Source organism: Dryobates pubescens, chromosome 2 (genome assembly GCF_014839835.1).
Source record: "Dryobates pubescens isolate bDryPub1 chromosome 2, bDryPub1.pri, whole genome shotgun sequence".
NCBI lineage: Eukaryota > Metazoa > Chordata > Aves > Piciformes > Picidae > Dryobates > Dryobates pubescens.
In genome coordinates, this window is record NC_071613.1 from 16,235,592 (window position 1) to 16,258,517 (window position 22,926).

The 22,926-nt window shown below is 48.4% G+C and overlaps 1 protein-coding gene across 1 annotated transcript; it reads left to right on the forward strand.

The window, feature by feature from the left end:
- Positions 1-1,596: 1,596 nt before the first annotated feature.
- Positions 1,597-21,624, forward strand: SEC23B (SEC23 homolog B, COPII coat complex component). Its single transcript, XM_009906141.2, has 19 exons — positions 1,597-1,886; positions 3,869-3,926; positions 4,540-4,626; positions 5,661-5,897; positions 6,263-6,348; positions 7,049-7,193; positions 7,676-7,834; positions 8,645-8,760; positions 10,148-10,271; positions 11,764-11,844; positions 12,874-12,963; positions 14,125-14,231; positions 14,990-15,143; positions 16,996-17,073; positions 17,537-17,698; positions 18,511-18,597; positions 19,436-19,591; positions 20,184-20,249; positions 21,178-21,624. The coding sequence occupies exons 1-19, from the start codon at positions 1,666-1,668 to the stop codon at positions 21,265-21,267; spliced, it is 2,304 nt and encodes a 767-aa protein (XP_009904443.2). The 5' UTR covers positions 1,597-1,665; the 3' UTR covers positions 21,268-21,624.
- The last annotated feature ends 1,302 nt before the right edge of the window (positions 21,625-22,926 follow it).

The following is a 22,926-nucleotide window of genomic DNA, read 5'->3' on the forward strand; positions in this document are numbered from 1 at the left end:
GAGCCATGGGGTTGTTCATCCCCAAGGTACAGGACTCGACACTTGCCCTTGTAGAAGTTCATGAGGTTCCCCTTTGTCCTGTCCATGTCTCACTGACCGGCAGCACAGCCTGACAGGGGGTCAGCCACTCCTCCCAGTTTGGTATCATCAGCACCAGTCTTTTTTCAGGAGTTCCTGCGCTTACAGACATGGCTCTCTGCTGACCACCACGGCACCTTCCGAGGCAGCTGAGGGAAGTGCTGGCCCCATCCCGCAGCTCACCAGCCTATGCCAGCGCAGAAAGACAACGCCTTCCCCAGCCTCCACGTTTAGCAGGGGCACCGCGTTTGTCTCCATTCCAGCGCTGCACCTGGCGCCCCGAGTCAAGATGGTCTCTGACACCGCCGCCCGACACGTTTGGCAAGGTCCAGCCGCTCCCCTTCCTTCAGAATGGCGCGAAGGCTGCCCTTAGTCAAGATGTCGGGCAGAGCCTTGCCAGAAGAAGGGCGGGGCGTGCCGCTGCCGCCATCTTGCTTGTGGTCAGCGGCTTACGCTGAGTTGGCTTTGCCTGTGGCGCGGGGGCTGCTGGGAGAGCGGCGGCGGCTGTGAGCGGCGCGGTGCGTACGCCGCGGGGCTTGGTGCCCGCGGGGGTCCCCTCCACTGCAGCCGTCTTGGGGCTGGGGGTGGTGACCCTTGTGAAAGAAGCTTGAGGGAGGTGTTGGGTCAGTGAGGGGGGCTGGAGAGAATGGTGGCGTCTCTTGTGAGGGAGAGCTGAGAAGTCAGTGGTGTCCCTATAATGGGAGCTGGGGAGGGGGTCTGTGCTGTCCCCAGATGTGGAGGGCCTGGGTCTGTGTCTGTGTCTTCATATAAGGAGTGTCTGAGGGGGATCTGGGGTGTCTCTTTTGGGGAGTGCTGGGGGCAGTTAGTGGTGTCCCCTGCGGAATGGGGAGGGGTCAGTGGTGTCCTATAAGGGCAGGGTTAGCGATGTCCTCTATAGCAAAGCTTGCGTGGGGATCAGCAGTGTACCATAAGAGCAGCATAGGGAGCTCAGCAGCTTCCTCTGGGGCCTGGTGGTGTCCCACAGGTTAGAGCTGGGACCAGCAATGTGTCCTGGGGCTGTGCTGAGGGTAATCAATGCAAGGGGAGGAGTGCTTTAACCCTATGGCAGTGGTGGGGATCAGCAGTGTAGGGGTCAGAGGTGGTCCCTATGGCTTTGTTAGGAATCTGTAGTGTCCTCTGTATGCTTTCTGCTGATGGGCTGAGACTCGGTGGTGTCCCCTATAGCACTGGTAGTAAGTGCTCCAGCCCTCTGATCCTCTTTGTGGCCCTTTTCTGGGCCAGAGGGTCCAACAGTTCAATGTCTTCTTACACTGAGGGCACCAGAACTGGACACAGTACTCCAGGTGGGGTCTCACAGGATCAGAGTAGAGGAGGGGAATCACCTCCCTCATCCTGCTGGTCACACTTTTGATGCAGCCTAGGACAGGGTTGGCCTTCAGGGCTGCGAGCCCAGATTCAGCTGATAATGGGATTAATTCATTCTGAAGGTATTGGCTTTGCCCTGCAGTCCCTTGTGCCTGCAGGCCATTGATCTACTACTGACTTCCTTTGCAGGACTGGTGTCCATCTAGGAGATGGCTGCTTGAATGTGTGCCGCTTCTGTCCCCCCAGAGCTCCTGCAGCCCCATGGCGACCTACCTGGAGTTCATCCAGCAGAATGAGGAGCGTGACGGCGTGCGGTTCAGCTGGAACGTGTGGCCCTCCAGCAGGCTGGAGGCCACCAGGATGGTTGTCCCCCTGGCCTGCCTCCTGACCCCGCTGAAGGAGCGGCTCGACCTGCCTCCCGTGCAGTATGAACCGGTGCTTTGCAGCAGGCCGACTTGCAAAGCCGTGCTCAACCCCCTCTGGTAGGAATTTCTGGCCTGGGGCTGGATAGGGTTTTTTCTTGTCTGAACTTCACTGCTTCCTTCTCTTTTTTCTCTGCTTGCTGCCTGGCAACCTCTTCCCTTCAGACCTGGTGGGTTTTGTTCAAGTCCCTGCCTGTACAACGAGATACAGAATCCCACAGTCAGGCTGGAAAAGACCCTCAGGGTCACCAAGTCCAACTGATAACCCTGCTCTGCAAGGCTCACCCCTAAACCATAGCCCCAGGCACCACATCCAGACCACCTTTAAACACATCCAACCACCTCATAGAATCATAGAATCAACCAGGCTGGAAAACACCTCAGAGATTATCAAGTCCAACTTATTACCTAATACCTCACACCTCCTGACAACTAAATCATGGCTTCAAGTGCCACATCCAAGCCTTTTTTGACAGTGACTCCACCACCTCCCTGGGCAGCACATCCCAATGGCCAATTACTGTTTCTGAGAAGAACTTTCTCCTCACCGCCAGCCTAAACTTCCCCTGCCACAGCTTGAGACTGTGTCCTCTTGTTCTGGTGCTGGTTGCCTGGGAGAAGAGACCAACCCCCACCTGGCTACAACCTCTTTTCAGGAAGCTGTAGAGAGAATAAGGTCTTCCCTGAGCCTCCTCCAGGCTAAACACCCCCAGCTTCCTCAGCCTTTCCTCACAGGGCTTGTGCTCAAGGCCTCTCCCCAGCCTTGTTGCCCTTCTCTGGACACATTCAAGAGTCAAAATGTCCTTAAATTGAGGAGCCTAGAGCTGGACACAGTAGTCAAGGTGTGGCCTAACCAGTGCTGAGTACAGGGCAGAATGACTTCCCTGCTTCCCTGATCTCCCTGGGCAGCCCATTCCAATGCCTGATCACTCTTGCTGTGAAAATCATTTTCCTAATGTCCATTCTGAACTTACCTGTATATTGAATGCCAGCCTGTCACCAGAGCTGCCAGAAACAGAGGAGAGAGAGAAGCCTTTGGGGAGGCAGTTAGGACAGAGATGATATGGAAATGGCCAACATTTACCAGCTCAGGGAATTTTGTGGTGAATGGTCAAGCTTAAACCAAACAAAGATGCTGATTATACTCCCATTGTTCTCTGAGCTGTAATGTTCATTTGATTTCCTGCTTCCTACTCATCCTGCTGCTTGTAGGTCAGTTCCAGTATGAAAAGCAAGGTTTTCTCTGAAGTTTTTGCTCAGAATTTAAGAGGAATAATCTCAGTCCCAAAAATCAGGTGATGGTCTCAAGGCTGAGAAAAGATGGCAAGGCCAGAAGGAGATCAAGCCCATGAAATCAAGGCCAGGCTTTACTGCATCATCAGTTACAGGATGTTGGAATGGGCTGAGAAAAGTAAACTTAGTGGGGCAGGGAGCAGCCTGTTTGTTCAGTGTTTGCACAGGATCTGGCTCCTGTTGCTCTGTGACCAGAGTACTTGTGTGGTACAGCTGAACAAACAAGAAGAAGACCAAGATCAGTCCAAGTGTAGTGAAAGACTGATTAGACTCAAGTCTTTTGTCTGCCAGAGACACCTCCAGAGAGCAGTCAGTGGCCTGAAAGTGGCAGGGCTGGGTGAGTTAATGGACTTCTTGGCAATAAAAGGGTTTGAATTGTCATTCACTTTGGAATGTCTGATACTCTGTTTCTTCCTCAGTGCTGTGAACCAGTGTAGATAAACAGGATCATAGAATTGTTTAGGTTGGAAAAGACCTCTAAGATCATCCAGCCATCAACCCAACACCATCATACCCACTAAACCATGTCCCAGAGTGCCATGTCTACACATTTCTTGAGCACCTCCAGGGTTGGTGACTCCACCACCTCCCTGGGCAAACAATTCCAATGCCTGACCACTCTTTCAGTAAAGAAACGTTTCCTACTGTAGAACCTAAACCTCTGCTGGCACAATTTCAGGCTGTGATGGTGCAGCTGCACTGTGAAGTTGTTCCTGCACTTATACTGACTGCTCATCTTTCTCTTCCAGCCAGGTTGACTATCGAGCCAAGCTCTGGGCTTGTAACTTCTGTTTTCAGAGAAATCAGGTAAGTTGGAAAAGGCTTCAGCCCTTGCATACTCTCAGTGGACATTGTATTGTTGGCCTCCCCTGGCAAAGAAGGTTAAGCATAAATTTCATATGTCTAGATTCTTGCCCTTGGCCCTTTTCTCTTGCTGAACCCAGGCCAGAGGACTGGAACATCTACCTTACAAAGAGAAGCTGAGAGGCCTGGGGCTGTTTAGCCTGGAGAAGAGCAGACTGAGGAGGGAGCTTATCAATGCTGATCAATAGCTAAAGGATGAGGGCAAGAGGATGGAGCCAGGCTCTTCTCACTGGTGTCCAGTGACAGGACAAGGGGCAGTGGGCACAAACTGAAACACAGGAGGTTCCACATAAACAGAAGGAAAAAAGTTCTTCCATTTGAGGGGACAGAGCCCTGGACCAGGCTGCCTGGAGAGGTTTTGGAGTCCCCATCTCTGGAGGCATTCCAAACCTGCCTGGATGTGTTCCTTTGTGATTTACTGTAGGTGATCCTGCTTTGGCAGGGGGGTTGGACTAGATGATCTTCAGAAGTCCCTTCCAACCCCTACCAGTCTGTGAGAGCTCTGCATTTCTGTCCTGCAACTTCCTTGTTCTATTTTTTTTGTTCTCTTTTTCAGTTCCCTCCAGCATATGCAGGCATCTCTGAAGTCAATCAACCAGCAGAGCTTATGCCTCAGTTTTCAACAATTGAATATATAGTGCAGGTAAATGAATCACAGGCAAGTTTGAAGCCCCCCCCAGAACTGTCTTGTTCATGACAGATTTCTGTGTTAGATTTACACAAGGTGATGCAAAGAGGTCCAGGTAGGTTCAGGGGGTGAACAGGAAATTGTGATCTTTGGTATGCACTGGAGCAGGCTGCCCAGAGAGGTTGTGGAGTCTCCTCCTCTGGAGACTTTCCAGCCCTATCTAGATGTGTTCCTCTGTGACCTGTGCTGGATTCTATGGTCCTGCTCTGGCAGGGGGTTGGACTCGATGATCTCTGGAGGTCCCTTCCAACCCCTGACATCCTGTGAACCTGTATTTCATTCCCAAAATGTCTTGCATCTGTCCATATAAAAAGGGAGTGCACAGCTCACTCTCTCTTTTCTTCCCTCCCTTCTCCTGGGATGCAGTGAGCTATCTTAGCTGGTGTGGGGGTTGAGGATTGTTCCAGGCTTGATCGTGGCCTTCAAGGCCTGACAGGCTCAGATGTGGCTTTCAAGGCCTGTTTGGGCATACCATGGGGGTGGAAGAACACAGCACTGGGAAACAGAGCACTGAGGTTTTGGTACAAGGGGGGTGTTATCTCTGAAGATGCACAATCTATTGGGGGCATTGGAGAATGAATATGAAATTCTGTGTGTTGAGTTCTTCCTTAAGGTAATCATTACCCTCTGTATATTGTATAAGCTTCTGTGTTGGTTTTGGTAGGTAGGAATAGCACTTCCATTTAATCTTATATTATCATATATATATTATTCTATTCTCTCTTTTCTCCCCTTTCTCCTCTCCCTTGCTCCTCTCTTCTCCTCTCCCTCTCTTCTCTCTATATTTTATATTATATATATATATTCTGCATCTTTTTTATCCAGCCCTGTGTGGAGTCTTCTTTAGTTGCTTTAAGTGCAATTTTAGACCATGTCTTGCTGCATTGACCCAAGACAGACAGGGCTTGTTTTATTCCTTGGCTGGATGCCTCATGAAGTGTGAGCTGGGCTCTGCACATGCCTGGTAAATGCATCTCTTTTCACAACAGCGAGGTCCGCAGACACCGCTGATCTTCCTGTACGTTGTGGACACATGCTTGGAAGAGGAGGACTTGCAGGCACTGAAGGAGTCCCTCCAGATGTCCCTGAGCCTGCTTCCTGCTGATGCTCTGGTGGGGCTTATCACTTTTGGGAGAATGGTCCAGGTTCACGAGCTGAGCTGTGAGGGCATTTCCAAAAGCTATGTGTTTAGGGGCACGAAGGACCTGACAGCTAAGCAAATCCAGGTATGTTCTGCCATCTCCTAGGCCTGTGGTTTGTTCCTCTTAGCTCCACTGACACCATTGCTGCTCTTTCAAGTGCTGGGCTCTCAGGGAGGAAAAAGGGTTCAGTACTCTTAACTGTTAGCCTGTTTCCTTCCCAATATCTGTCCTGTTGTTTGTAAATTCCTTGGAAACCTGTCTGAGAGAAGAGTTTGTGTATCTCACAGGTTGGATGCATTGATCCATTCCTAATGAGAGGGCAAAGATTAATCATCTCACAGATTGTCATGTGTTTAATGCTACAGTATTGCAGGTCTCTGAGTGTATTGACAGCAAGTAGTATGTTTAGTATTTAAAAGCACAGCTCCTCTGCCTTCTCTTTTCCTTAGGATATGCTTGGGCTTTCAAGGCCAGCTGTTCCTGTTCAACAGGGAAGACCTCTTCAAAGTCCAGACCAACCTGTTATTTCAAGCAGGTAAGTTTGCAGCAGCACAGCAGATGAGCTGTATTTGCCTCTGTGAATGCAGCTTTCATCTTTCACAGCTCCTCTTTTTCACCTCTTGTACATTTTGGGAGACTAAATGATCACTGAAGCTCTTTCCTACGCTTTATGTGACTTTGACTTCTTGTCAGTTCTTTGATGTCTTGGTCAGTTTGGTTTTTTCAATGTTGCACAGCCCTATTATCTTGGAAAGTTCGGATCACAGAATGCATTGGGTTGGAAGGCATCCTCAAAAGTCATCTTGTGCAACTCCCTGGCAGTGAGCAGGGAGTGATCTCCAACTAGATTGGGTTGCTCAGGGCTCCATCCAGGTTGACCTTGAATGTCCTCCAAGGATGGGGTTGCCACCACATCTCTGGGCAGCCTGTTCCAGTATTTCACCACTCTCATTGTAAAGATCTTCCTCCTTATGTGCAACCTAAATCTACCCTGCTCTAGTTCCAAACCCATGTCCATCTTCCTATACCTACAGGCTGTTGTAAACAGTCCATACACTGCCTTCCTGTGGGCCCCCCTCAGAATGCACACCCCTGGATGTCAAAAGGGCACATGTGATGTGACATTTTGCTTCTGAGACTCTCTCAGTGCAATGTCTGTGTGCTATAAACAACAAGGTACTTTCAGTCTTCTCCAAACTTGTAGGAAACCATTTGATTGTGATTTTTTTTTGCAGGTTTCTGCAGCCAGTGCATAAGATTGACATGAATTTAACAGACCTGCTTGGAGAGCTGCAAAGGGACCCGTGGCCAGTGACCCAGGGAAAGAGGCCTTTACGTTCCACTGGGATAGCTCTTTCGATTGCTGTTGGCTTACTGGAGGTATTCTTGGTGCTTTGTTTTGAGATGAGCTGGGCCAAGTAAGCACCTGACAGTCTTTGCAGGTGCCAGTCCAGCTTGTGTCTGTGGCCCAGTTAGGCTGGGCTGCAGAGGTGGGAATTTCTCTCTGCTGACATTTGAGATGTATCATCACCAGCTGCTGTAGTTTGCATCTAAATGGCGAAGCCTGCAGGTGCTTAAAGGTCTCTTGATGCTTGTGTGTATTGCCACCTGGTGATGGATGCACTGAGTTTAGAGAAGGTCATCTAAGAAGTAAAAAGAACAGAAACTGCTTGTTTCCTGTTGTGAAGACATGAAACTTGGTGTGGCTTCAGTCTGAAGTTGAGTGCTGTGGCTGTCAGGAAATGCATCGCTGTTTATCAAGATGGTTTCTAGCACTGATGCCTTTTAATCATTCTCTCTTTCTCACTTCCCCCTTGTTTTTACCTCTCTTTCTCTGATATAAATCTTCATGTTTATTTTAGGGCACATTTCCAAACACAGGGGCCAGAATAATGCTGTTTACAGGTGGGCCACCCACACAAGGACCAGGCATGGTAGTAGGAGATGAGCTGAAAACACCTATCCGTTCTTGGCACGACATAGAGAAGGACAACGCCAGGTTCATGAAGAAGGCTACCAAAGTAGGTGTTAGTTCCTGCTGGTTGTGTTTGCAACAAAACCTGAGCAGGTCCAGAGGAGGGCCACAAAGATGATCAGAGGTCTGGAGCACCTCCCCTATGGGGACGGGCTGTGAGAGTTGGGGCTGTTCAGCCTGGAGAAGAGAAGGCTTCTGGGGAGAACCTATAGAGGCCTTTCAGTACCTGAAGGGGGCCTACAAGAAAGCTTGGGAGGGAGTTTTGACAAGGGCTTGTAGTGGTAAGATGAGGGAGAATGGCTTTAGGCTGGAAGAGGGGAGATTTAGACTGGATATTATGAAGAAATTCTTTATAGTAAGGGTGTTGAGACACTGGGACAGGTTTCTCAGGGAGGTCATGGATGCCCCCTCCCTGGAGGTGTTCAAGGCCAGGCTGGATGGGCCTTGAGGAAGCTGGTCTAGTGGGAGGTGTCCCTGCTTGTGGCATGGGGTTTGGAACTAGATGGCTTTTAAGGTCCCTTCCAACCCAAACCATTCTATGGTGGTGATAAATACTGTGTCAGAACACAAAATGGCATCTGAGCAAAGGACATAACGCAAACCTTCACATTCTGCTTTGCTGGCAGCTGCCAGGTGTCCTTCCACCAGGGAACAAAGGTATTCTGTCCTCTTGGTGTGGGAACAGTATGTCCAGACCATTGCCTGGCTCATGGTCATCCTTCCATCCACCAGGACCCCAGGTCCCTCTTGCTTTCACTGCTCTCCAGCAGCATTGGCACCTCGTGTTTCACGTGGTGGCCTCAGCTGCAAGACTCACCTGTTGAAGCACCCTAAGGACCCTCTCTGTTTCCCCCAGCACTACGAGACCCTGGCTAATCGTGCCGCAGCCAACGGGCACTGCGTCGACATCTACGCCTGCGCCCTCGATCAGACTGGGCTGCTGGAGATGAAGTGCTGTGCCAACCTCACTGGGTATGTTTCCTAGCAGGACAGCACAAAGTTGGCACCTGTTTTCTGGTTTGGTTTGGGGGTTTTGGTTTTTTTTTTTTTGAAAGGAGAAGCCAGTTCAGAAAGCAGGGAGCTTTTACTGTCAGGACAAAAGGGTAAGATGTTTATTGTTCCCATTTCTGAACTGTGGTTTGAATTTGCCAGGAATTACTCTATGGCAAACCTCTCCTGATCCCAGCCTACATTTCTGAAGTCTCAAAACAGCATGTGAGTTAGCACTGCTGGTAGGAAGCTCAGTGGCCTGCTTTGAGAAAGCTATTCTAAAGCATGATGCAATGTGTCTTTTGCAAATGGCTTCTTGCCTCCTTGGGAGCAAGTATCCTTTCCAGAGCTTATGGGACAGAAATGCTGAGCTTGGTGGCCTGGGAATGATCAAACTGCCATCAGAAGAACGTGGTGGTTAGAAGCCTTCCTTGTAGAAGCCTTCTCTTTTCTGGGGAGGGACTGTTTAAAAGGGCCTGTAGTGATAGGACAAGGGGCAATGGTTTGAGACTTGAGCAGGGTAGATTTAGGTTGCACATGAGGAGGAAGATCTTTAGAATGAGAGTGGTGAAATACTGGAACAGGTTGCCCAGAGAGATGGTGGAGGCTGCATTCCTGGAGACATTCAAGGTCAGCGTTGATGGAGCCCTGAGCAACCTGATCTAGTTGGAGATGTCCCTGCTCACTGCAGGGGAGTTGGATGAGATGATCTTTGAGGATCCCTTCTAACCTAATGCATTCTCTGATTATATGGGACAGATTTTCTCTGCCTAACAGCTCACTTATGCTTTCCTCAGGGATTCTTGGCTTCCCTGGATCTAGTTTTAAGTGACATCTCTCTGCCACCCTCAGAGTAAAGAAGTTTCTCCTCGTGTTTAGATGGACGTACTTATGTTCAAGTTTGTGCCCATTATCCCTTGTCTTTTCACTGAGCACCACTGAAAGCAGACTGGTTCCATCCCCCTGACACCCACCCTTTAAATATTTCTAAGCACTGATGAGATCCCCTCTCAGTCTTCTCTTTTCCAGACTAAAAAGTCCCCAATTCTCTCAGTCTTTCCTCACAAGAGAGCTGTTCCAGTCCCCTCAGCACTTTCATAGCCCCTTTTCTGTACCCTCTCCAGCAAGTCCCTGTCCTCCTTGAACCAAGCTGCCCAGAGCTGGACACAGTCATGCATTAACTTGTCTGGCTTTGGAGGAGATGTCCACGAGTCTGTATTTCCTGATGTGAATTCTAACTGTGCAAAGGCATGCTTTCACCCAGTCTCTGCATGTGTTTGCATGTGTGAGAGCTGGACTCGTGTATCCTTGGTGCTTTACTTCTACTTCCCAGTTGTTTATGTTCCCTTGTGTCTCTTTTTTTCCCCAGAGGACACATGGTGATGGGAGACTCCTTCAACACTTCTCTCTTCAAGCAGACCTTCCAGCGGGTATTTAGCAAAGGCTTCAACGGGGAATTCCGGATGGCTTTTGGTGCAAGTTTGGATGTGAAGGTGAGAGGCTGGTTTCCTTGGATGGCATTAACTAAGAAACACAAATGCTGTTCACAGAATCACAGAATGGTAAGGGTTGGAAGGGACCTCTGAAAACTGACTCCAACCCCATTGCCAGAGCAGGATCACCTAAAGCAGGTCACATAGGCACACGTCCAGGTGGGCTTGGAAAGTCTCCAGAGCCAAAGACTCCACCACCTCTCTGGGCAGCCTACTCCAGTGCTCTGCCACCCTCACAAGAAAGAATTTCCTTCTCATGTTTTGATGAAACTTCTGTGTTCAAGTTTATGCCTGTTACCTCTTGTCTGGTCACTGGGGGGCACTGAGAAGAGTCTGCTCCATCTTCCTGACACCCATTCACTCAGCCATCAGCACTTCAGTCTCATGTGGTCACTACAAAGATGTAGGTGATAAGTGGTGTCCCTAAGGGCTCTGTAGTGGGACCTGCTGTTCAGTGTCTTCATCAGTCATAGAGACAGCAAGATTGAGGGCACCCTCAGCAGGTTTTCTGATGACACCAAGCTGCATGGTGTGGTTGATAAGGCTGAAGGATGGGATGCCACCCAGAGTGACCTGGAGAGGTGGCCCTAGGAGAACCTTATGAGGTTCAATAAGGTAAAGTGCAGGGTCCTGCACCTAGATCAGGGTAATCCTAGGTATCAGTCCAGGCTGGGGGATGATGAGATTGAGAGCAGCCCTGCAGAAAAAGACTTGGTGTGCTGGTGGGTGAGAAGCTGGACATGAGTCAGCCAATGGCATCCTGGGCTGCATCAAAAGAAGTGTGGCCAGCAGACAGAGAGGTGATTCTGCTTCTTTGCTCTGGTGAGACCTCACCTGTGCCCAGCTTGAGGGCCCCAACACTAGAAGGATGTGGACCTGCTGAAGCAGGTCCAGAGGAGGGCCACAAAGGTAATCAGAGGGCTGGAGCACCTCTCCTGTGCAGACAGGCTGAGAGAGTTGGCATTGTTCAGCCTGGAGAAGAGAAGGCTCTGGGAAGACCTTATAGCTGCATTTCCATCTATGAAGGGGACCTACAGAAAGGTTGGGACTAGAAGGTCCTGTAGGATGAGGTGCAATGGTTTGAAAGTAGAACAGGGTAGATTCAGGTTGGACTTAAGGAGGAAGTTGTTCACAGTGAGGGTGGTGAAACAGTGAAGCAGGTTTCCAGAGATGTGCTGGAGGCCCCATCCCTGGAGACATGCAAGGTCAGCACTGATGGGGCCTTGAGCAACCTTATCTAGTTAGAGATGCCCCTGCTCACTGCAGGGATGTTGGTCAAGGTGACCTTTGATTGTCCCTTCCAACCCAGTGCATTCTGTGACCTGGGCCAAGGTACTCAAGAGATGCTTTCCTTGACAGCTGTGTGAATGTGTGACTGATCAAAGCTGAGCAGCCAACGTGGTCTTTGACTGACTTGATTGAAAAAACCAACAACAGAAGTTGCTTTTTAACTTTTTTTCTTTTAATTTGTTTTATTTTAACCTTTTCCTAGACCTCCAGGGAGCTGAAAATTGCAGGAGCTATTGGACCCTGCGTATCCCTGAACACCAAAGGGCCCTGCGTCTCGGAGAACGTGAGTCGGTGCCATGGGGGGGAAAAAACTTGGATAAGGAAGTAACTAAAAGTGCAAAGTTTCTGTCTAGGCCTCCAGCTCAGAGTGTCAGAGTTTTCAAGGAGAAGAACAACTTGGAAACATCCCAAGGAAAACATAGTCTCTTCTAGAAGGAATCCTTGCCCCATAATGCTGTCTGTTAATGGTGTGGCCTTCGGTAAATTCATTCAACCCTCAAAAATAAGATATCTAGAATCACATAGTGGTTTGAGTTGGACAGGACCTCCAAAGGTCATTCAGTCCAACCCCTTCTGCAGTCAGCAGGGACATCCTCAATTAGATCAGGTTGCCCAGAGCCATGTCAAGCCTCACCTTGAATATCTCCAGGGATGGGGCCTCAACCACCTTCCTGGGCAACCTGCTCCAGCGTTCCACCACCCTCATGGTAAAGAACTTGTTCCTAACGTCCAATCTAAATCTACTCTTCTTGGAAACCACTGCCCCTCATCCTACCTCTACAGGCCTTTGTAAACAGTCTCTGTCAAAGGAAGAGGGCCTGAAGTAGCTTGTACCTCTGAGTAGAATTTAACATAAGCTTGCCTTACAGAACCACAGAATGGTGGGGATTGGAAGGGACCTTCAGAGATCATCTAGTTCAAGCCCCTTGCCAGAGCAGGTTCACCTAGATCAGGTTGCCCAGGATCACAATGTCCAGGCACATTCTGAAAGTCTCTAGAGAAGGAGACTTTCAACCTCTAACCTGCTCTAGTGCAGAGGGTTATTCCTCTGGAGATGCAGAGCTCTACACTTGCCCTTGTTGAACTTCATGGCTTTCCTCTCTGCTCAGCTCTCCAGCCTGTCCAGGTCTGGCTGAATGGCAGCACAGCCTGCTGGGGTGTCAGCCACCCCTCCCAGTTTGGTATCATCAGCAGGTTTGCTGAGGGTTCACTCTGTCCCTTCAGCCAGGTTGTTGATGAAAATATTGAACAGAACTGCTTACCTTCTGGCTGCTAGATACAAAAATGCTGCTTTCTTTTCCATTCTCTGCAGGAGCTTGGAATTGGAGGAACATCTCAATGGAAAATCTGTAGTCTGGATCCCAGCACAACTCTGGCCATTTACTTTGAAGTAGTAAACCAGGTCAGTCCTGCCTTCTTTTATCACTTCGGTCATCTTTTTTGCACTCCAAACAGCTTTTATTTTACAGGGCCAAAAAATTGCAATGACAACTAATTGTTTTGTGCCAAAGAAGGAATCCCAGAGGTTGTTTTCATAAATTGCCTACTAATTTGGTTCTGCACAAAACCTATGTTCTTTCTTTGTCTTCTTTAAATTACTTATTTAACAAACAGCAAGTTGTCTTCTTACCAGTAGGTGTTGTGGAGACTACAAATACCTTCCAGTTGTTGGAGAATTTGTCCTCCAAGTTGTATTAACTTGATGGCTCAGAAGTAACTTTTGGCTGGGGGAATCACAGAATGATGATCATCTAATTCCAACTCCCTTGCCAAGGGCAGGGACACCTTCCACCAGACCAGGTTGCTCAAGACCTTCTCCAGTCTGGTCTTGAATACTTCCAGGGTGGGGGCATCCACAGCTTGCCTCAGCAAGCTGTTCCAGTGTCTCACCACCCTCAATGCAAATTCCTTCCTAATAGCCAGTCTAAATCCTCCCCTCTTCCAGCTTAAATCCATTCCCCCCCATCCTGTCACTACAAGCCCTTGTAAAAGTCCCTTCACAGTCCCTCCCAACAGTTTCCTGTCCTTGTGTTGGAGGCCCCAATACTGGATGCAGTACTCCAGATAGGGTCTCATGAGAGCAGAGCACAGGTGTAGAATCACCTCCCTTGTCCTGCTGGTTATACTTCTTTTGATGCAGCCCAGGACACAGGTGGCTTTCTGGGCTCAGAAGTTTCTGAGCATGTGGTAGCTAAAACCTAGGAAGAGTACCCCAGAGGAACTTCATTCTGTGTGTAAGTCAGTCCCTTCTCCCTTGTGTGCACTTGTTTCTGTTGGGAGTAGGATGGTCAGTTTGCAGGACAAACCTCATTGTCGTTCATACTGCAATAGATAATAAGTGGCCTCCATCCTTTAGGGAACACATCCAATACTAAATGTGCCCAGTACCACTTGACTCCATGGGCTGCTGGAAAACCACTTACAGGCGTGTCTGTCTTCTGTGGCCCATCTGTAGCTTGTCCTTGGGCTGTGATTGCTCACCTGATGCCCTGGATTGCTCTGCAGTGTGCAGTCATGGAAAAGCCAGCCCATTTTGAAGGCTTGCCTTGTTTCATATTTGCAGCACAACGCACCAATACCTCAGGGAGGCAGAGGGGCAGTGCAGTTTGTCACTCAGTATCAGCACTCCAGCACGCAGAGACGCGTTCGAGTCACCACCATAGCCAGAAAGTGAGTATCCCATGATGGCTCTTGGGCAGAGTTCCACTCTCTGATGGACTCTTTCTAGCTTTTTGTTTGCAGAGTGTTTTGGTACAGGGAGGGTGAATCTGGTTTGGGTTTCCACAGAAGCACAGAATGGTAGGGGGTTGGAAGGGACCTCTGAAGATCATCTTGTACAACCCTCCTACTAGAGCAGGATCATCTAGAATAAATCATACAGGAACATAGGCAGGTGGGTTTGGAATGCCTGCAGAAATGGAGACTTCACAACCTCTCTAGGCAGCCTGGTCCAGTGTTCTACCACCCTCAAAGGGAAGATTTTTGCCTCCTGTTTATATGGAACCTTCTGTGTTCCAGTTTGTGTCCATTGCCCTTTGTCTTGTTACTGAACACCACTGAGAAGAGTCTGGCTCTGTCCTCCTGACACTGTAGGTATCTGACCCTTTAGATACTGAGCAGCATGAATGACATGCCCCCTCAGTCTCTTCTTCTCCAGGCTAAACAGCTCCAGTTCTCTTAGCTTCTCCTCATAAGGTAGATGTTTCAGTCCCCTCAGCATCTTAGTGGCTCTCTGCTGGACTCTCACCTGTTGTTCCCTGTCGTCCTGGAACTGGATACAGGATGTGTCCAGCACTTCCTTTCCTTGTTGAACTGGGGAGCCCACAGCTGGACGCAGTAATCCAGAGGAGACCTCACCAGGCCAGAGTAGAGGGGGAGGAGTTTTGCTGAGGAATGCACATAGCACTAACCCTTTACTAACCCTTTAGCTGGGCAGATGCACAGAGTCAGCTCCAGCACATAGAAGCCGCGTTTGACCAGGAGGCAGCTGCTGTGCTGATGGCACGACTGGGAGTGTACAGAGCTGAGTCCGAGGAGGGCCCTGATGTTCTGCGGTGGTTGGACAGACAGCTGATCAGACTGGTAAGGCCAACAGCCTGCAGCTGGCTACATTCTGGAGTTTTGGTAAATGTGGCCTTGGAAAAATGGAAGTAGTGTTCTTTTTCCAGACCCACCTGCTTCGTTTGTGCTCTGATCACAGGACTGTTGTACACAGCACCTCAGGAGCCTGTGTGATCAGTGAGTTTGTGAGGGGGTAGGTAAACATCCTAGCATGCTGAAAGAAGTGGAAGTGAAACATAGGATAATGCAGGTGGGAAGGGACCTCTGGAGGTCTCTGGTTCAACCACTTGCTCAAAGTAGAGCCAGTTTTGAAGGTAGAGAAGGTTGTTCCAGATCTCGTTCAGGTGAGTTTTGAAGCTCTTCAAAGATGGAGTTTCTCCTGGTTCTCTTGCCAGCTTGTGCCAGTATTTGATCACATCCCATTGGCCTCAGCCCATTGATTCAGCCTGTCCAAGCCTCCAGCACATCATCACTCCCACCCAATTTAGTGTTATCTGCAAACTTAGAGAGGGTTGATCCCTTGATCCCCACCTCGTCCAGATCATCAATAAAGATATTGAAGAGATCTGGCCTCTGAGCCCTGGGGAATGCCACTTGTGACCAGCTCCCAGCTGGATTTAACTCCCATTCCCACTGCTATTTGGGCCTGGCCATCCAGCCAGTTTTTAACTTGGGAAAGCATCCACCCACCTAAGCCATGAGCAGCCATTCTCTTGGGGAGAGTGTCAAAGGCTTTACTCAAGTCCAGGAGAACAACATTCACAGCCTTTCCCTCATCCACTAAGCAGCTCACCTGGTCACAGAAGGAGATCAAGTTCATCAGGCCCTGCATGATCCTGTGCTGACTGGGCTGGATCACCTGCTTGCCCTGCATGTGCTGAATATCGGCACTCAAGGTTATCTTCTCCATCACCTTCCTTGGCACCAAGATCAAGACTAAAACAAAGAGCACCAAAGCACACATAAGGATGTTGAAATGACTGTGGAGTCACTTTTAGTTAAATTGCTAAAACCATTAATGCTTCTTATTTTCAGTGAAGCAGCTGGTGAAATGCCAGGCTGCTGCTGTCCTGGGGGGGGAGTGTGTTGTTGCAGAAGTGCTTCATAGAATCATAGAATGATTTGGGCTGGAAGGGACCTCTAAAGGTCATCTAGACCAACCCCCCTCTTCAGTAAGCAGGGATGTCCTTAACTAGATCAGGTTGCCCAGAGCCCTATCAAGCCTGACCTTGAATGTCTCCAGGGATGGGGCCTCAACTATGTCCCTGGGCAAACTCTTCCAGTGTTCCACCACCCTCATGGTGCAGAACTTGTTCCTAACATCCAATCTAAATCTACTCTTCTCTACTTCAAAACCATTGTGCCTCGTCCTATCACTGCAGGCCTTTGTAAACAGTCTCTCTCCATCCTTCTTGTAGGCTCCCTTCAGGTACTGGAAGGCTGCTGTAAGATCTCCTTGAAGCCTTCTCTTCTCCAGGCTGAACAACCCCAGCTCTCTCAGCCTGCCATACCATACAAAGCAACTTAGATATAATGCAGTATCCCTGAATTAATGGGGAAAAAATAAAATAGGGTGGCAGTAGAAGTACTATTTCTTTAATTCTTAGGTTATTTCAAGTCTGTGTATGAAAATGAGTAGAGAGATCAAAACATCTTTCTCATTTCACTGATACAGAAATGACTGAGTTAGCCTGCCTGTAAATTCTGTAGTACTTGTTGTCACATTTATGTCTTGGTTGTTTTGTTTAAAACAACCAAAAGGTCACTAAAAGATGAAAAATATCAGCAACCAGCCAGCCAAAGGCAAAGCCCTGAATTCTTCAAAGCAGGAAAACCAGAGACATAACCAAAGTGTCTGTTTTGCTTCCAACAGTGTCAGAAATTTGGCCAATACAACAAAGATGATCCCAACTCCTTCAGGTTGTCAGAATCATTTTCTTTGTATCCCCAGGTAAGAATTCCCCTTCCTACAGCCATGATTAAAGTGTAGAGGGGTGAGGGAAGAGTGATGGTAAAACATCTTGTATAGTTCATCAGGTTCAAGAGGAAATGAGCAGATGTGTTCTCCATTGGGTGGGTTGGCTCTGTTGTTCAGCACCATGAATGACTGATGAGAGAAGAGCTCTGTGGAGTTAACCATCATAGAATGGTTTGGAAGGGACCTGTTTCAGCCCCCTGCCATGAGCAGAGATACCTCCCACTAGACCAGCTTGCTCAAGGCCTCACCCAACCTGGCCTTGAACATCTCCGGGGGGGGTCCACAGCCTCCCTGGGCTGCCCATTCCAGTGTCTCACCACCCTAGGACTGACTTTTCTTTGTTACAAATAACTCAGTGTTCAGAAAGAGTAGAGTTGGGTGCAGAAGTTTTGGCAGCACACTGACATTTCTCCTCTCTCTGATCTCTCTGGTGCAGTTCATGTTCCACCTGCGCCGCTCCCCGTTCCTGCAGGTCTTCAATAACAGCCCAGATGAATCTTCTTACTACCGTCACCACTTTGCTAGGCAAGATCTCACCCAGTCTCTCATTATGATCCAGCCCATCCTTTATGCTTATTCCTTCCATGGACCTCCTGAGGTGAGTCCCTCTCTTAACAGTGTTGTGGTTTGGATTGCACCACACAGGAATTTGGAAGTTTACCCCACAGGAGTAAATCTACCTCACTCACTCAGGATTTGGTAGTAAAATGAAGTTGTATTTATCAAAGGTAGGCTAAATATAGAAGCAATAAGCATATACAAAATATATTTGCAGTTCAACAACAGCACAACACCCCCTTGTACAATAATTCGGCTCTCTCTCCCCTCCTGTACCCACACCCCCCTGGACACAAAGGCCCAGAGGACTGTGCTGCAGTTGTCTATCCTGCCACTGTACTTTACAAACCCAAACAGAAGACAGACAGCCAGGCAAGCAAGGTCGAAGGCAGAGACAGAAAAGCAAGAAGCCAGGCAAGGGAGAGCCCAGAGAGGGAAAAAAACACAAGCTTGTGCTGCAGAGTAGTAGAAATTCTACAGAGTAATTGGTTGAGATAAACTTCTCTCTCATTATTCTGTCCAGCCCCTAGACTCATATCTGCTGGAATACCATATTGACAATTAAGCATAGCCCTAAAACTGTAACAGACAGGAAGAGAAGGATCAGTCCCAAATGAGTATTCACTCAGAGTAACACTATTCCAGCACAAAGACCCTCACATATATATGTTTTTTAAAGGATGAGATGAGGCAATGTATTATGTTTGCAGTAAGTTTCCACCTTTGATTTGAAAAGAAACCAAACCAAACCAACCCAAAACAACCTCCCCAACACACCCTGCTGAGCCATGAGCTGGCTTTTGACCAGCCATGAAGGTTAACACTGACTTCCTTCTTTTTCCTTCCCCCCAGCCAGTGCTTCTGGACAGCAGTAGCATTCTTCCTGACAGAATCCTTCTGATGGATACTTTCTTCCAGATAGTTATCTACCTTGGTGAGGTACAGTGAAAGAGGTTCTCTTTCTCCTTTTGCATTCCCTCCTGCCATGCAGCATCACTGCTAGTATCAGATAAACTGCTTGCAGAGCCCAGGGTAGCTGAATGGTATCATATACATGCTGCCAGGTCCCAGTTAACACAAAAATCCTACTGGAGTCACTCACTCCACTGAGTAACATCTCTCATAGTACCTTAACCATGCCTGGAAAAGGCCAGAGAAACTTGAAACTAAGCTGAGCAGTTTGATTTCCAGAGAGTGGATGTTTTTAGCAGCTGCTCCTGTGTTCTTTTTGTCATGACTGAAGTAAGTGCTTAGGTACTGGCCCTTTCTAAACACCCTGATTTATATCACTATCCAAACCCACACCTCTTCCCTCCCTACAACCCCCTGAGAGGAGGTTGGAGTGAGGTGGGGGTTGGTCTCTTCTCCCTAGTTACAAGTGGTAGGACATGAAGAAATGGCCTCAAGTGGTGGCAGGGGAGTTTTATGGTGGATATTAGGAGAAACTTTTTCATGGGAAGGCTTCTCAAACACTGGATTAGGCTCTGCAGGGAGCCTGGAGGTGTTCAAAAAACACATAGACATAGTACTTTGGGACATGGTTTAGTGGGCATGGGGGTGTTGGGTTGGTAGTTGATCTTAAAGGTCTTTTCTAGCCTTTATGATTCTAATACTGTTCAGTGCCAGAGTAAGAAAAGCCTTGCATTTAAAAGCCTTGCATTTGCTTTGGGCTCTGTCAGCAGAAGTAGATGGAACAATCTGCTGCCTTCAGACCTGCGGGTTAGAAAGGTTTTGCAGACATCTCTGCTTTCATTTTTCTCTCTTGCCCTGTCAACAGACTATTGCACAGTGGCAGAAAGCTGGTTACCAAGACATGCCTGAATATGAAAACTTCAAGCACCTGCTGCAAGCCCCACTGGATGATGCCCAGGAGATCCTGCAGACGAGGTTCCCAATGCCCCGTTACATCCACACGGAGCACGGGGGCAGTCAGGTGAGGAGGTTGAACAAGGACCTCTTGGTGAAGAAAGAGCTTTGTGCTTTGCTAGAAGGATGCTTCTGTCAGTGGTGATTCAGCTGTTTAAAACACAGAGCTCTCAAGAGCTTTTACTACAATTTTATCTCTTAATAAGCCAATCAGTTGCTTTTAAAATCTGGGAATGGGGAAAAAACACCCAAAACCCAACAAGAACAAACCAATAAGAAAGGCACTTTATATATCCCAAAAGCTACTATATATATTCCCAAAGAGTGGGAAAAGAAGTGATTTGGCTATGGATCCAAACATCCCCAAGACAGGGAGCACAGTTAGATTGCTGGGATTGTGCTAAATGATTGACCATCTGTTGCTTTATTCTCTGATGCTCAAATGAGGCTACAAAACAGTTCCCCTTTATGCCCAGGCTGGAGCTGCCAGTTGTTTGTGCAGCCTGGCTGTTCCCAGGCTTGACTCCTGTGCAAGTTAAGTTAGTAGCTTGCTTGCAAGAGCAGAGGAGCATCACCAGCTGTGTATCTGGGTAGGGCTGGAGGGAGGTGACAGGTCTGTCATTCTGCAGAACTATTTCACTAATGGTTTGTCTTCATAGGCTCGATTCCTCCTGTCTAAAGTGAACCCTTCTCAGACCCACAACAACCTCTATGCATGGGGGCAGGTAAGCAATGGAACAGGTCCTTTGTGTTTGAGAATGGCCATTTACCTATTTGTCTGTGCAGCAGTCGTAGTGTTCTCACCACAGATTACAGAATACAGAATTAACCAGGCTGGAAAAGACCTTCAAGATCATCAAATCCAGCCTCCCACCCAACACCATCTAATCAACTAAACCATGGCACCAAGTGCCTCATTCAGTCTCTTTTTAAACGCTTCCAGTGATGGTGACTCCACCATCTCTCTGGGCAGCACATTCCAATGGCCACAAATGACCATACAGCCACAAATGGTGTGCAGATCACTTTTCCTCTGGTACATAAAAGCTTTTTTTGCAGATCACGCATGAGTAGATTTGAATTGAGTGCAGCCTCAGTAAGTTTGCAGGTGACACCAAGCTGGGTGGCTGTGTCGATCTGCTAGAGGGTAGGGAAGCTTTACAGTGGGATCTGGACAGGTTAGACCCATGGGCCAAGGCTAATTGTATGAGGTTCAACAAGGCCAAGTGCCAGGTCCTCCAGCTGGCTCACATCAACTCCATGGTAAGCAACAGACTTGGGGATGTGTGGTTGGAAAGCTGTGACTTGGAGAGGGGCCTGGGGGTATTGGTTGACAGTCAACTGAATATGAGTCAGCAGTGCCCAGGTGGCCAAGAAAGCCAATGGCATCTGGCTTGGATGAGGAACACTGTGGCCAGCAGGGACAGGGAGGTGACTGTCCCCCTGTACTCAGCACTGGTGAGGGCTCACCTTGAGTGTTGTGTTCAGTCCTGGGCCCCTCACGGCAGAGGTGCTCCAGCCCTTGGATCAGCCTCACCTGAATGATTTAAAGGTGGTTGAGTTAGCAGGCAGTTAGCACGCAGAGCTGACATCTGATCTGTTAGTTCCCACCCTTAACAACAATATTTTGGGCTCATTGTTTCTTTTGTGCAGGAATCAGGAGCTCCCATCTTGACAGATGATGTTAGTCTCCAGGTATTCATGGACCATCTGAAGAAGCTGGCAGTTTCCAGTGCTTCATGACTTGGATGGAGTCAAGAACAGAAGCCTTCATGTGGATCATGTTGATAACACAAGGGGAGCAAACTCTACACATTTCCTTCTCTCTCTCTTTTTAGACTGAGGCTCTTAAGTATTAAATGAAATAAATATTCAGGGAGAGTTTTTTTACTTGGCCCTTCTAGATATTAATTTATTTGTACTCCTGCTTTTTTTGGCTTGTCTTCTGTTTTCTTTTTCCATACCTTCTAATTAAGGCTAAAAGATGCTTTGAGCCCCATAGATTTTTAACAATCTTTAGCAGGATTTTTAATGTTGAATGTTCTTAAAATGGTGTCTGTTAGAAACCAGGGCCTGTATTAATGAAAAATAAAACTGGCTAAGAGCATTACTATTTAGTGATCTCTCCTCTTCAGGTTTGTGTGCAATGGACTTGGCCTGTCCTGGCCTAACTTGCCAAGAAGGCCACCAGCATCCTGGCCTGGATCAGTAATAGTGTGGAGAGCAGGACCAAGGAAGGTATTGTCCCCCTCCACTCTGTCTGGTTCTGTCTTGGGGGCCCTCACTCCAAGAAGAACATTGAGGTGCTGGAGTGTGTTCAAAGAAGGGTAACAAAGCTGGTGATGGTCTGGAGAGCAGGTCTGGTGAGGAGCAGCTGAGGGAACTGGGGTTGTTTAGTCTGGAAAAGAGGCTGAGGGGAGACCTTCTCACTCTCTACATGAAAGGAGTTTTAAGCCAAGTGGGTGTTTATTTCTTCTCCCTAGTAACAACTGGATGAGAGGAAATGGCCTCAGGGGAAGTTTAGGTTAGAGATGAGGAAAAATTGCTTTACTAGAAGAGTGATCAGGCATTGGAGCAGGCTGCCCAGGGAGGTGGTGAAGTCACCACTTCTGGAGCTGTTTAAAAGCTGCAGAGATGTGTTAGGGGACATGGTTTAGCACCAGCCTTGCTAAGAGTTAGACAGCGGTTGGACATGATGATCTTAAAGACTTTCCTTATCTTTGAAATGGGACACTGGAACACATGTAGTATGTTGTTAAAATAACTTTTGAGGAGCTGCTGGAGTGCAGAATATATATTTTAAGCAGTGGAGAATCTGCTGAGAGAGGGAGGGGGCAAGACATAGAACTTGTAAGAAACACCTGCACCATGCTGAAGTGTTGCCTCTGTCACTGTGGGACAGGGACTGAACATAAGCTCCTCCATTCTCTCACAGAAGGGTGGGGGTTGGAATAGACCTCTGAAGGGCATCTAGTCCAACCCCACCTGCTACAGCAGGTTCACCCAGAGTCAGTCACACAGGAACATGTCCAGGTGGCTTTGGAATGCCTCCAGAGAAGACTCCACAATTGTCTGGGCAGCCTGGTCCAGGGCTCTGCCACACTCAAAGGAAAGATTTTTTCTCCTGATGTTTATATGGAGCCTTCTGTCTTCCAGTTCATGGCCACTGCTGTTTGTCCTGCTGTTAGAAACCATCCTTAGCACTTGCCCTGTAGATACTGATCAGCATGAATGTGATTGCCCCTTAGTCTCCTCCAGGCTCATCAGCCCCAGCTGTCTCAGTCTCTCCTCAGCAAGGTAGATATTTCAGGCCCCTTGGCATCTTAGTGACTCTCTTGGAGTCTTTCCACTAGTTCCATCTATGGAACTGAGGAGCCCAGAACTGGATACAATACTCCAGGT

Bases quoted from the DNA above. Each gene is read 5' to 3' on its own strand.
- SEC23B (XM_009906141.2), top strand. From the start codon at position 1,666: ATGGCGACCTACCTGGAGTTCATCCAGCAGAATGAGGAGCGTGACGGC. The intron at 8,761-10,147 runs GTATGTTTCCTA...TTTTTTCCCCAG, and splicing joins TGCTGTGCCAACCTCACTGG to AGGACACATGGTGATGGGAG. The intron at 17,699-18,510 runs GTGAGTCCCTCT...CCTTCCCCCCAG, and splicing joins CCTTCCATGGACCTCCTGAG to CCAGTGCTTCTGGACAGCAG.